At 49.6% G+C, this 14078-nt stretch overlaps 1 protein-coding gene across 2 annotated transcripts; it reads right to left on the bottom strand.

Moving 5' to 3' along the window:
• Positions 1-1012: 1012 nt before the first annotated feature.
• Positions 1013-13721, bottom strand: LOC135521715 (pyruvate dehydrogenase [acetyl-transferring]-phosphatase 1, mitochondrial-like). Of its 2 annotated transcripts, XM_064947390.1 has the most exons (9): positions 13648-13721; positions 7924-8252; positions 6806-6973; positions 6514-6725; positions 4404-4485; positions 4188-4282; positions 3903-4071; positions 3248-3466; positions 1013-3057 (listed from the first exon to the last, which is right to left on the bottom strand). In XM_064947390.1, exons 2-9 carry the CDS (start codon positions 8191-8193, stop codon positions 2677-2679), a joined length of 1596 nt encoding a protein of 531 aa, XP_064803462.1. In that variant the 5' UTR covers positions 8194-8252; positions 13648-13721; the 3' UTR covers positions 1013-2676. The 2 variants fall into 2 exon arrangements, with proteins under 2 accessions (XP_064803462.1, XP_064803463.1); XM_064947391.1 differs by lacking the exon at positions 7924-8252 and having other exon boundaries at positions 13648-13713.
• Between the last annotated feature and the right edge of the window lie 357 nt (positions 13722-14078).

The raw sequence follows: 14078 nt of genomic DNA, 5'->3' as shown, positions 1-14078 counted from the left end.
GTCCAATAACACCAGCCTTAACACATAACACAGTCCAATAACACCAGCCTTAACACATAACACAGTCCAATAACACCAGCCTTAACACAACACAGTCCAATAACACCAGCCTTAACACAACACAGTCCAATAACACCAGCATAAAGAAAATAGCCCATAAAGTATCCTCCTTCCAAACACAACCTTACTTGACTTCAGAAATACACACATTATGCCAGTAAGACATGCTGAGAATTATAAACACAATACCCACTGACACACACAAACTAAACACACAAATTCCCACTATCAAAACAAGTCTATACACCCAAACGCATAGATTGGTAACTAAGGACAGAAAAACCTAGGAGAATAACAGTCCTGCCTAGAGGTCACTGAATCAAAGAAATTAAACACGTGTGCGTGCGGACGTCTCAGTCATATTTCTGCGTAAGGGATCCTCCAATAAGGTTCTCTAACTACTAGCGCCCTCTAGTGACTGACAATGGACATGTTTGAGTTATTACACAGCAGAATGAGTGCAGTGTGAACATAATATGAACCAGACTGGTTACATTACATGGACTTTGCAATCCAAGTAGTCAAAAAAAGCACCACTGATTCAACTACAAAAACTAGAAGATAACTCCGTTTCAGGCAGACAGGGACACAGATTAAGCCTACTCCAGAGCTACAAAGCAATAGGGGGTTGTTGTTGGGGAGAGTGCAGAGCGAGAGGGTGAACTGTACTCTGTACTGCCTTGGTCACTGTTGCCGCGTGTGACTAGGAGAATCTGTCAGAGAAATTACCATGACCTGAACACACACAAATACACACCAGTGCAACTTGACACCTCGCTGGCTGACCTCTGGAATGGACTCAGTCTGCCTTGACCTTCTGAGAGCACCGCGGGCACACAGTCCGGTCTGACCACATTCCAGGGGTGTGGCAGGAGAGAGTTAAAGACAGAGGCACTGCAGAACAGCAATACGTACAGACAGGCAGAACAAAATCAAACATGTGTAGTAGCCATTGTGTGTAGTCAGTGTTTTATTAAGTTTCCAAATACAAAAAAACTTTAGTCTCAAGCCCAAACAGGTCACTGGACACAAACAGGATACTGTACATACATACCTGTCACATCTCATATAATTGTGGATAAATAACTGTGACATATTAAAAGTTGCATAAATAACCTTGAAGTATTCAGCCAGCGTCGACAGAGCCACCTTCAGCTTTACATCCTCTCCTACATCTACACCACCATGAGATATACAACCTCATGATGCACACCTTCATCTGACCTATACCAGCCTAGAACCACACCATGGTTCGTGTCCTGCCAACAGTGACTAAGTCTGTCTCTGTTTTAGTCACTCCTGGAGGTTTGGCATGAACATGACAGGAGATGGTTACAGTTCAACTCCTAATTCCATGGTTACCTCAGACAGAGATCTGACACAAGGCTAGCAATGATTCACTGTTAAAAACTAAAACAGTTTTGATAGAATACACACCATGTAAGCATGATGACGTTAGTATACCATATCCCCCCGTATGAGAGTATAATTGTCAAAAAACATGAGGTTCAACCACTATGTTTCTTTTTAAACGTGTATACTCTGCAACCCTAAAACAATACACGTCTGATCACACACCCCTCTCTCTCTCCTCTACAGAATACCACCACTCCTTCAGTCTGCTGTAGAATCTCTCAGACACACTCAGCGCATAACAAACCTGATTCCTGTGGGTGAATAGTTGTGATAGAGGTGTTACTGCTGGATCTAAAGCCTGCACACTACGCAGCTCTACTGGTTCCTATCTTAGTGACGCCGTCTGTCTCAGAGCAATAACATCTGCTTTATAGACACAGGCAGTTATTCCTCTCCAAGGTTGACAAAACAGTCAATGTTTGAAATCAGATTAAAAACATTTTAAATAAACATTACTCAAAATATAAGATAACAAGAAGTGTGCCTGGGAGCTCTTGGCTGTCCGTCTGTAACAAGTATAAAGGACACTGATCCATTCAATGACAGAACACAGACAGACAGAGCCCTACTTTGTAACAGCAGAGCCATGCGGTAGAGCCAGGATGGAGGCCAGTTGCAGCTCTAGAGCAAGACAGATGCTGCAACTGCACAGCATAGAACCTGTGATATGAAAGAGGGAGGGATGTTTGTAGAGGAGTAGACAGGCCAGATTGAACAAACACAAAGGCTGCCACCGTATCATTACCTCAATGCTCAGACAACATAGTTATAAAGCAGCAAACTCTTTAGGCACAAATTAAAGTTTCCTATGGGCAGAGACTGTGACAGAGCAGAGAAGCAGAATGCTGTAGAGAGGTTGATCAAATATCCTTTAAAAAGCTTCATACACACACAAGACTCACAACTTGTGATCAGTATCAGCAAGCATTTCAACAATCCACATGACCAGGACTGTGTGCTCACATGTGCACATACTGTACACGCACCTCTTCAATAACAATCCTAAAATAAGGAGTCCGAAGGTAGGCAGTCCTCCCTCTGCAGGGTTAGTCCAGTATGTTTTGTGCGCGTTTGGTGAAATAAAGGTTAGAGCTCAACCATGTGTCTGTAGCAAGACCCAGTCCTCACATCAGTGTTTTTCCTCCTAGGAAGTAAACTTCCTGTTCATGTCCACGTTCCCCTCTGATAGGCTGAGCTGGCTCAGGACTCCCCCCCTTGGCGCTGGTGTCCAACCACGTGGGGGTTGAACTGTGTGATGATGATGGTGATGTCATCGCGGTACATGCGGGCCAGTTCCTCAGGCAGAGACAGCATCTTGGACAGCGTCTCGTGGTCCACTGCTCCAAACTCATTGTTGCCCACCGCGTGGCGAATCAGGTGGGTGGCAGCGTTCTGGTCCTGGAACGCCAAGGAGGCACGGGCCTTCCTCTCAGCCAGTAGCCCCTGCATCTGTCCCAGGGTGACATGGTAACCCCCCACGGTGAGGGGCTGGCGCTGGTGGACCCCCGTTAGATACTCCCCTACGATCCGGACCACCTCCTGTCGATGGAGCGTCTCCCACAGCCCGTCTGTACCCAGCACCTGCGGGAGGAGGGACAAAGACCTGTAGTTAACAAAAGGAAACTTCTAACTACATAACTTCAGATTTAGGTATGTTTTAATGGAGCACAATGCAAGTTTCTGTTCAAGAAAAGACAACAAAGCCTTATCAATCAATCATTGAAATCATGAATTGGTCAACCAGTCAATTGACCAATCCTTTGTCTCTCACCAGGAAGCGGTCCTGAGGTCGGAGGCGGTGGTGTGTGATCTCAGGCTCGGCCGTGAGGTAGGGAGGGGTGTGGTAATTGGGGGGGATGAACTTGGTGTGTTCGTTGTCATGGAGCTGGTCTGGTCCTGACTCCAACACACCTCGCTGCAAGTCAATGCTCCACTTGAACTTCACATCTCCAAACGCACGGAACGGCATCAGCAGGCCCAACAACCGGTCCTGGCAGAGGGAGAGAAAGAGAGAGGATATATGTTGGTTTTTACTTTATGTTTAACTGACCTGCTGTGGCACCGTTCTCTCTGTATGTGTAACGGTACTGACCTGCTGTGGCACCGTTCTCTCTGTATATGTAACGGTACTGACCTGCCGTGGCACCGTTCTCTCTGTATGTGTAACGGTACTGACCTGCTGTGGCACCGTTCTCTCTGTATGTGTAACGGTACTGACCTGCTGTGGCACCGTTCTCTCTGTATGTGTAACGGTACTGACCTGCTGTGGCACCGTTCTCTCTGTATGTGTAACGGTACTGACCTGCTGTGCCACGGTTCTCTCTATGTGTAACGGTACTGACCTGCTGTGCCACTGTTCTCTCTGTATGTGTAACGGTACTGACCTGCTGTGCCACCGTTCTCTCTGTATGTGTAACGGCACTGACCTGTCGTACGACAGTCTTCTTCTCAGAGGGGGGGTGCTCCCCCTGGATGCGGGCCACCTCGTTCTCATTCTGGGCGTTGTGGTCGTTGGAGAGCGTGTGAGCGCTGAACGAGCCGTCCTCCTCCTGGACCCCCAGCACCGCCCGGCCGTCGCCCGTGTTCGCTACATACCTAAACAACCACAGTCAGAGGATTCAGACACTCAGTCAGAGCAGACAGATGGAGACCAGGCAGTACTTATGGGAGCCAACAGAGAGAGATCCATGGCTGTGGACTAGAGTACGTACAGGTCGGATCCATCGATGTGAGCTACGCAGGCAGTCGCTCCAGAGAAGGCCACTCTCAGAACCCAGTAGTGGAGGAAGGAATTGGCATCTCCCACCTGGACAACACAACATATGTGTACTGCTGATCCCTTTCTACTCAGGGCTGGATACTATGGTAACACAGAGACATCGATGGACAGAGGATAGAAGTCAAGGGGATAGAACACGGTCTCTCACCTGAGCCTCCAGAGACAGGTCACTGTCCAGTCTCTTAAAGGCACTCAGCAACGCCTCTCTGGGCCCTAGGCTCTCCCCTGGACTGGGAACACAATCACATACAATCAACTCCCAAAACTGAATAATGACCCATGTTTAATAACATTACTGATGCATCCTTATTACCCCATGCCTGTTGAGGTCTATGACTTGCTGTGTGTGTTTGTATGTGTGTACCTGATGAGGTTTATGAGTTCCTGTGTGTGTGTGTGTGTGTGTGTGTGTGTGTGTACCTGCTGAGGTCTATGAGTTCCTGTGTGTGTGTGTGTGTACCTGCTGAGGTCTATGAGTTTCTGTGTGTGTGTGTGTGTGTGTGTGTACCTGCTGAGGTCTATGAGTTTCTGTGTGTGTGTACCTGCTGAGGTCTATGAGTTCCTGTGTGTGTGTGTGTGTACCTGCTGAGGTCTATGAGTTTCTGTGTGTGTGTGTACCTGCTGAGGTCTATGAGTTTCTGTGTGTGTGTGTGTGTGTGTGTGTACCTGCTGAGGTCTATGAGTTTCTGTGTGTGTGTACCTGCTGAGGTCTATGAGTTTGTGTGTGTGTGTACCTGCTGAGGTCTATGAGTTTCTGTGTGTGTGTGTGTGTGTGTGTGTGTGTGTACCTGCTGAGGTCTATGAGTTTCTGTGTGTGTGTACCTGCTGAGGTCTATGAGTTTCTGTGTGTGTGTGTGTACCTGCTGAGGTCTATGAGTTTCTGTGTGTGTGTACCTGCTGAGGTCTATGAGTTTCTGTGTGTGTGTGTACCTGCTGAGGTCTATGAGTTTCTGTGTGTGTGTGTGTGTGTGTGTGTACCTGCTGAGGTCTATGAGTTTCTGTGTGTGTGTGTGTGTGTGTGTACCTGCTGAGGTCTATGAGTTTCTGTGTGTGTGTGTGTGTGTGTGTACCTGCTGAGGTCTATGAGTTTCTGTGTGTGTGTGTGTGTGTGTGTGTGTACCTGCTGAGGTCTATGAGTTTCTGTGTGTGTGTGTGTGTGTGTGTGTGTACCTGCTGAGGTCTATGAGTTTCTGTGTGTGTGTGTGTGTGTGTGTGTGTGTACCTGCTGAGGTCTATGAGTTTCTGTGTGTGTGTGTGTGTGTGTGTGTGTGTGTACCTGCTGAGGTCTATGAGTTTCTGTGTGTGTGTGTGTGTGTGTGTGTGTGTACCTGCTGAGGTCTATGAGTTTCTGTGTGTGTGTGTGTGTGTGTGTGTGTGTACCTGCTGAGGTCTATGAGTTTCTGTGTGTGTGTGTGTGTGTACCTGCTGAGGTCTATGAGTTTCTGTGTGTGTGTGTGTGTGTGTGTACCTGCTGAGGTCTATGAGTTTCTGTGTGTGTGTGTGTGTGTGTGTGTGTGTGTGTGTGTACCTGCTGAGGTCTATGAGTTTCTGTGTGTGTGTGTGTGTGTGTGTGTGTGTACCTGCTGAGGTCTATGAGTTTCTGTGTGTGTGTGTGTGTGTGTGTGTGTACCTGCTGAGGTCTATGAGTTTCTGTGTGTGTGTGTGTGTGTACCTGCTGAGGTCTATGAGTTTCTGTGTGTGTGTGTGTGTGTGTGTGTGTGTACCTGCTGAGGTCTATGAGTTCCTGTGTGTGTGTGTGTGTGTGTGTGTGTGTGTGTGTGTACCTGCTGAGGTCTATGAGTTCCTGTGTGTGTGTACCTGCTGAGGTCTATGAGTTCCTGTGTGTGTGTGTGTGTGTACCTGCTGAGGTCTATGAGTTCCTGTGTGTGTGTGTGTGTGTGTACCTGCTGAGGTCTATGAGTTCCTGTGTGTGTGTGTACCTGCTGAGGTCTATGAGTTCCTGTGTGTGTGTGTGTGTGTGTGTGTGTGTGTGTGTGTGTGTGTGTGTGTGTGTGTGTGTGTGTGTGTGTGTGTGTGTGTGTGTGTGTGTGTGTACCTGCTGAGGTCTATGAGTTCCTGTGTGTGTGTGTGTGTGTGTGTACCTGCTGAGGTCTATGAGTTCCTGTGTGTGTGTGTGTGTACCTGCTGAGGTCTATGAGTTCCTGTGTGTGTGTGTGTACCTGCTGAGGTCTATGAGTTCCTGTGTGTGTGTGTGTACCTGCTGAGGTCTATGAGTTCCTGTGTGTGTGTGTGTGTACCTGCTGAGGTCTATGAGTTCCTGCCAGTAGGTTCTGAGGCTGTTGAAGTACATAGTCTGTGCCTCCCTGGTGAAGTAGTCGTTGGGGTGTTTGTGCCACTGCAGGATGGGGCTGAGGGGCCTGCCTGCCTCTACTGCAGCCTCCAGCTCACACAGGGTCTCATGGGGCATCAAGGACATGGCTACGTAGTAGAACAACCTCTCACTCAGCGCCTGAGAAACAGACAGGTAGATGTTTTACTGCACATTAAAACTAACTCGCAGATTATACACAAAGACAGCAGAAACTTTACCTGTGCACACGCACAGCCCGCATGGCCGTCGAACACTCCCAGCAGCATCCCCCGCGTCTGCAGACAGGTGGCAGCGCTGCGCCGGTCCTCGATGGGTGCGTTGGCAGGCAGCTGGTTACTGTCGAACCCCATCACCGACGACACATTCTTACCATCAAACTCTGGAACCTAGAACCAAAGCACACACTCATATTCTTATGGTCTCAGCGCAATCGTGAAGCTGTACTCGTTGTGTGTAAATGTGTGTATCGACCGCCCCTACCTTGAAGCTGTACTCATTGTGTGTAAATGTGTGTATCGTCCGCCCCTAACTTGAAGCTGTATTCGTTGTGTGTAAATGTGTGTATCGACCGCCCCTACCTTGAAGCTGTACTCATTGTGTGTAAATGTGTGTATCGTCCGCCCCTAACTTGAAGCTGTATTCGTTGTGTGTAAATGTGTGTATCGACCGCCCCTACCACCCTATATCCTTCCTGTTTGGCCCTGTCCGGGGGTGTCCTCGGATGGGGCCACAGTGTCTCCTGACCCCTCCTGTCTCAGCCTCCAGTATTTATGCTGCAGTAGTTTATGTGTCGGGGGGCTAGGGTCAGTTTGTTATATCTGGAGTACTTCTTCTGTCCAATTCGGTGTCCTGTGTGAATCTAAGTGTGCATTCTCTAATTCTCTCTTTCTCTCTCTCAGGGGACCTGAGGCCTAGGACCATGCCTCAGGACTACCTGACATGATGACTCCTTGCTGTCCCCAGTCCACCTGGTCGTGCTGCTGCTCCAGTTTAAACTGTTCTGCCTTATTATTATTATTCGACCATGCGGGTCATTTATGAACATTTGAACATCTTGGCCATGTTCTGTTATAATCTCCACCCGGCACAGCCAGAAGAGGACTGGCCACCCCGCATAGCCTGGTTCCTCTCTAGGTTTCTTCCTAGGTTTTGGCCTTTCTAGGGAGTTTTTCCTAGCCACCGTGCTTCTAAACCTGCATTGCTTGCTGTTTGGGGTTTTAGGCTGGGTTTCTGTACAGCACTTTGAGATATCAGCTGATGTACGAAGGGCTATATAAACAAATTTGATTTGAAGCTGTACTCGTTGTGTGTAAATGTGTGTATCGCCTGCCCCTACCTTGAAGCTGTACTCGTTAGCCTTGAGGATTGAGTTGACCTGTGGGGGGGTGAGATTGTAGCTGTGGAGGTCAGGGCTCCTCCTATAGCCACGCACGGGCATGGCTGTTGGCCATATGGGGTGGGGCTGCGACGAGGTGGGCCGGTGGGAGGTGGGGCAGCAGGGGAGCTGGCGTTGGCATGGGAACAGGGAGGAACCCCAGAGCTTCGCTCGAGGGAAGCCTCGGAACAGCTGTGATGTCACGGGCATGGTGGCTCGCTCTGGGTGCATACACTCTCAGAGCACCACCACACACACACACTCCCAGAGCAGCGCCAACACACACACACCTACGGGAGACACCAGGAACTGTGAGCTATGGGCAAAAATGCAGCTTGTATCATCTGTATAATTCAGTCTACACAACCACAGCTGACTATGGCATTTTGATTGTGTACACACCTCTCAATCAGTCAGTGTACCTACATTACTGACACGTAGTAACAGAGCTCTTGACAAAGGTACCATTACACACCAATACAAACAAAAGTGACATGCAAACAACATAACGGATCAAGACAAGCAGTTCTATCTTTCAACTGTATTTATTTTGATTGTGTGGTGAATAAGGGAGCTGGAACCAGTGACTTTGCTACAAGGAAACCTCCTGTGCAATAAAGGTCTGAGCCTCTTGGCAGAGGCTTTATTATGCTTTGAGGCATGCCATGAAAGAGACTTGCCCCTCTACAGGGGTCAGCCACCACTAGGTTGCCAGGCTGTGTTACTCTATGAAAGACCTTGCCCCTCTACAGGGGTCAGCCACCACTAGGTTGCCAGGCTGTGTTACTCCATGCCATGAAAGAGACTTGCCCCTCTACAGGGGTCAGCCACCACTAGGTTGCCAGGCTGTGTTACTCCATGCCATGAAAGAGACTTGCCCCTCTACAGGGGTCAGCCACCACTAGGTTGCCAGGCTGTGTTACTCCATGCCATGAAAGAGACTTGCCCCTCTACAGGGGTCAGCCACCACTAGGTTGCCAGGCTGTGTTACTCTATGAAAGAGACTTGCCCCTCTACAGGGGTCAGCCACCACTAGGTTGCCAGGCTGTGTTACTCTATGAAAGAGACTTGCCCCTCTACAGGGGTCAGCCACCACTAGGTTGCCAGGCTGTGTTACTCTATGAAAGACCTTGCCCCTCTACAGGGGTCAGCCACCACTAGGTTGCCAGGCTGTGTTACTCTATGAAAGACCTTGCCCCTCTACAGGGGTCAGCCACCACTAGGTTGCCAGGCTGTGTTACTCTATGAAAGAGACTTGCCCCTCTACAGGGGTCAGCCACCACTAGGTTGCCAGGCTGTGTTACTCTATGAAAGAGACTTGCCCCTCTACAGGGGTCAGCCACCACTAGGTTGCCAGGCTGTGTTACTCCATGCCATGAAAGAGACTTGCCCCTCTACAGGGGTCAGCCACCACTAGGTTGCCAGCCTGTGTTACTCTATGAAAGAGACTTGCCCCTCTACAGGGGTCAGCCACCACTAGGTTGCCAGGCTGTGTTACTCTATGAAAGAGACTTGCCCCTCTACAGGGGTCAGCCACCACTAGGTTGCCAGGCTGTGTTACTCCATGAAAGAGACTTGCCCCTCTACAGGGGTCAGCCACCACTAGGTTGCCAGGCTGTGTTACTCCATGCCATGAAAGAGACTTGCCCCTCTACAGGGGTCAGCCACCACTAGGTTGCCAGGCTGTGTTACTCCATGCCATGAAAGAGACTTGCCCCTCTACAGGGGTCAGCCACCACTAGGTTGCCAGGCTGTGTTACTCCATGCCATGAAAGAGACTTGCCCCTCTACAGGGGTCAGCCACCACTAGGTTGCCAGGCTGTGTTACTCTATGAAAGAGACTTGCCCCTCTACAGGGGTCAGCCACCACTAGGTTGCCAGGCTGTGTTACTCTATGAAAGACCTTGCCCCTCTACAGGGGTCAGCCACCACTAGGTTGCCAGGCTGTGTTACTCTATGAAAGAGACTTGCCCCTCTACAGGGGTCAGCCACCACTAGGTTGCCAGGCTGTGTTACTCCATGCCATGAAAGAGACTTGCCCCTCTACAGGGGTCAGCCACCACTAGGTTGCCAGGCTGTGTTACTCCATGCCATGAAAGAGACTTGCCCCTCTACAGGGGTCAGCCACCACTAGGTTGCCAGGCTGTGTTACTCCATGCCATGAAAGAGACTTGCCCCTCTACAGGGGTCAGCCACCACTAGGTTGCCAGGCTGTGTTACTCTATGAAAGAGACTTGCCCCTCTACAGGGGTCAGCCACCACTAGGTTGCCAGGCTGTGTTACTCTATGAAAGAGCTTGCCCCTCTACAGGGTCAGCCACCACTAGGTTGCCAGGCTGTGTTACTCTATGAAAGACCTTGCCCCTCTACAGGGGTCAGCCACCACTAGGTTGCCAGGCTGTGTTACTCTATGAAAGAGACTTGCCCCTCTACAGGGGTCGGCCACCACTAGGTTGCCAGGCTGTGTTACTCTATGAAAGAGACTAGCCCCTCTACAGGGGTCAGCCACCACTAGGTTGCCAGGCTGTGTTACTCTATGAAAGACCTTGCCCCTCTACAGGGGTCAGCCACCACTAGGTTGCCAGGCTGTGTTACTCTATGAAAGAGACTTGCCCCTCTACAGGGGTCAGCCACCACTAGGTTGCCAGGCTGTGTTACTCCATGAAAGAGACTTGCCCCTCTACAGGGGTCAGCCACCACTAGGTTGCCAGGCTGTGTTACTCTATGAAAGAGACTTGCCCCTCTACAGGGGTCGGCCACCACTAGGTTGCCAGGCTGTGTTACTCTATGAAAGAGACTTGCCCCTCTACAGGGGTCAGCCACCACTAGGTTGCCAGGCTGTGTTACTCTATGAAAGAGACTTGCCCCTCTACAGGGGTCAGCCACCACTAGGTTGCCAGGCTGTGTTACTCTATGAAAGACCTTGCCCCTCTACAGGGGTCAGCCACCACTAGGTTGCCAGGCTGTGTTACTCTATGAAAGAGACTTGCCCCTCTACAGGGGTCAGCCACCACTAGGTTGCCAGGCTGTGTTACTCCATGCCATGAAAGAGACTTGCCCCTCTACAGGGGTCAGCCACCACTAGGTTGCCAGGCTGTGTTACTCTATGAAAGAGACTTGCCCCTCTACAGGGGTCAGCCACCACTAGGTTGCCAGGCTGTGTTACTCTATGAAAGAGACTTGCCCCTCTACAGGGGTCAGCCACCACTAGGTTGCCAGGCTGTGTTACTCTATGAAAGAGACTTGCCCCTCTACAGGGGTCAGCCACCACTAGGTTGCCAGGCTGTGTTACTCTATGAAAGAGACTTGCCCCTCTACAGGGGTCAGCCACCACTAGGTTGCCAGGCTGTGTTACTCTATGAAAGAGACTTGCCCCTCTACAGGGGTCAGCCACCACTAGGTTGCCAGGCTGTGTTACTCTATGAAAGAGACTTGCCCCTCTACAGGGGTCAGCCACCACTAGGTTGCCAGGCTGTGTTACTCTATGAAAGAGACTTGCCCCTCTACAGGGGTCAGCCACCACTAGGTTGCCAGGCTGTGTTACTCTATGAAAGAGACTAGCCCCTCTACAGGGGTCAGCCACCACTAGGTTGCCAGGCCGTGTTACTCTATGAAAGAGACTAGCCCCTCTACAGGGGTCAGCCACCACTAGGTTGCCAGGCTGTGTTACTCTATGAAAGAGACGTGCCCCTCTACAGGGGTCAGCCACCACTAGGTTGCCAGGCTGTGTTACTCTATGAAAGAGACTTGCCCCTCTCAGCAGGGGTCAGCCACCACCACTAGGTTGCCAGGCTGTGTTACTCTATGAAAGAGACTTGCCCCTCTACAGGGGTCAGCCACCACTAGGTTGCCAGGCTGTGTTACTCTATGAAAGAGACTTGCCCCTCTACAGGGGTCAGCCACCACTAGGTTGCCAGGCTGTGTTACTCTATGAAAGAGACTAGCCCCTCTACAGGGGTCAGCCACCACTAGGTTGCCAGGCTGTGTTACTCTATGAAAGAGACTTGCCCCTCTACAGGGGTCAGCCACCACTAGGTTGCCAGGCTGTGTTACTCTATGAAAGACCTTGCCCCTCTACAGGGGTCAGCCACCACTAGGTTGCCAGGCTGTGTTACTCTATGAAAGACCTTGCCCCTCTACAGGGGTCAGCCACCACTAGGTTGCCAGGCTGTGTTACTCTATGAAAGAGACTTGCCCACCACTCTACAGGGGTCAGCCACCACTAGGTTGCCAGGCTGTGTTACTCCATGAAAGAGACTTGCCCCTCTACAGGGGTCAGCCACCACTAGGTTGCCAGGCTGTGTTACTCTATGAAAGAGACTTGCCCCTCTACAGGGGTCAGCCACCACTAGGTTGCCAGGCTGTGTTACTCCATGAAAGAGACTTGCCCCTCTACAGGGGTCAGCCACCACTAGGTTGCCAGGCTGTGTTACTCTATGAAAGAGACTTGCCCCTCTACAGGGGTCAGCCACCACTAGGTTGCCAGGCTGTGTTACTCTATGAAAGAGACTTGCCCCTCTACAGGGGTCAGCCACCACTAGGTTGCCAGGCTGTGTTACTCTATGAAAGAGACTTGCCCCTCTACAGGGGTCAGCCACCACTAGTTGCCTGACAGACTATATATAGTCCTGTGAAGGGGGTCTGACATTTGCTCACTGAAAACCCAATCCTGTCCTACTGAACTAGATTCTCTCTAACGGCATAGGCTATCCCTCTCTCTGCCCTTTCCGCCTCCTAGATTAGGACCCCAGGGAGAGGAACTACTGTTATTGTAACAGCTAATGGGGATCCTAATAAAACATGAACAAATACAATAATTACACAATAATTAAAGGGGCAATCAGCAGTTGCTAAATTAATGATATGGACCCATTGAATCTTGAAGAATACAATTTAGAAATGCCTCGATCTTAGTTCAACTGCCACAGTCCACCAGAACCCAAAATAAAAGCTGGTTTACCTTCAATGTTTGTAAAGAAACACTATATAGCCTCAAAATATGGTTAAAACTATTATTTTGATATCATGGATGGTCAGTCCTTGCATCTATAGCTCTGTCTATGAATTTGAGAGTACATACATTTCTCTAGCCCCATCCCTCAGCTTTTTACCGAAACAGGGTCCGCGATTTCGCTTTCTGATTGACGCTTTAATCTAGCTATTTGTAGCGAAGGGGCAATGCGTGCAGCTGCTTTTGTCGGTCGAAAGAGACCCAGGGACGGCTGAAATACACGGAACCCCGGTACTAGTTGAAATACCGCTCAAACCTACAGTCTATAACCTGTGACCACGGCCTATCCCTGGCTAGGCCTGACTGCTACAGATTTGCCATATTGTTTACAGTACAGAGTCAGTTTTCTTTGTACTTAGATGAAATCGACATCAATATTTTCAGAGTGCCCACTAGAGAATAATCCCAAATACAAGCATAATTAAAGCCAGCACATTGTTACGTATTAATTTGATGGGCCGACAAAGTCAACTCTATTGCTGGGTAGTAACGTTGGCTAGCGATAATCTAGCTATGCGTCACCGCAAACCAGTTTAAAACACCACTCCTCCTTCATTCCTTGTACATTATGGTCACGGTAACAAATCTCACAACATATAACAGAAGTTAGTTATCAATGCATTAACACACACTGCACAAAAGTAACATGCCAAACACATTTATCTTGCCACCGACCTTATTCTCAGAGTTTACTATTTCGTTTTCCTACGCTACCCACCCTCCTGCATCTCTCTCCAGCTCACAACATACTAAACGCTGATTGGTTCACCTCTCTGACAGATCTGACTGGCTTGTTAACCCTTTGCACGCTGCTGGGGGTGTGTGACAGACTTTCAAGCACCAAAATGTCTAGATCTCTATTCATCATGAACTATTTACAAAATAACACAAGGTGTGGTAAAGGAACAGGTGAACGGAACCTGCTGGTTGCAGCTCCTACTGGCCCTGGAGCAGAGCTGGGCCTACTCTGTTATCTAGTTTTATAGCACCATTATAAGGTCATCACACTTCAGCAGAAGAGATGGTTGCTGGCAAGTTAGGTTAGTAATTGATGATGCCACTAGAGCAGCCAATAGCTAATGTGTGGATGGTTTGAAGTACCACAA

This window comes from Oncorhynchus masou, chromosome 30 (genome assembly GCF_036934945.1).
Source record: "Oncorhynchus masou masou isolate Uvic2021 chromosome 30, UVic_Omas_1.1, whole genome shotgun sequence".
NCBI lineage: Eukaryota > Metazoa > Chordata > Actinopteri > Salmoniformes > Salmonidae > Oncorhynchus > Oncorhynchus masou.
This window is presented reverse-complemented; position numbering and strand designations above follow the sequence as displayed.

Excerpts from the sequence above, each read along its gene's own strand:
- LOC135521715 (XM_064947390.1), bottom strand. The coding sequence starts at position 8,193 with ATGCACCCAGAGCGAGCCACCATGCCCGTGACATCACAGCTGTTCCGA. Across the intron at positions 4,486-6,513 it reads GAACTCATAGACCTCAGCAG|TCCAGGGGAGAGCCTAGGGC; the intron begins GTACACACACAC and ends TTGTGTTCCCAG. Across the intron at positions 3,467-3,902 it reads AGAAGACTGTCGTACGACAG|GACCGGTTGTTGGGCCTGCT; the intron begins GTCAGTGCCGTT and ends TCCCTCTGCCAG.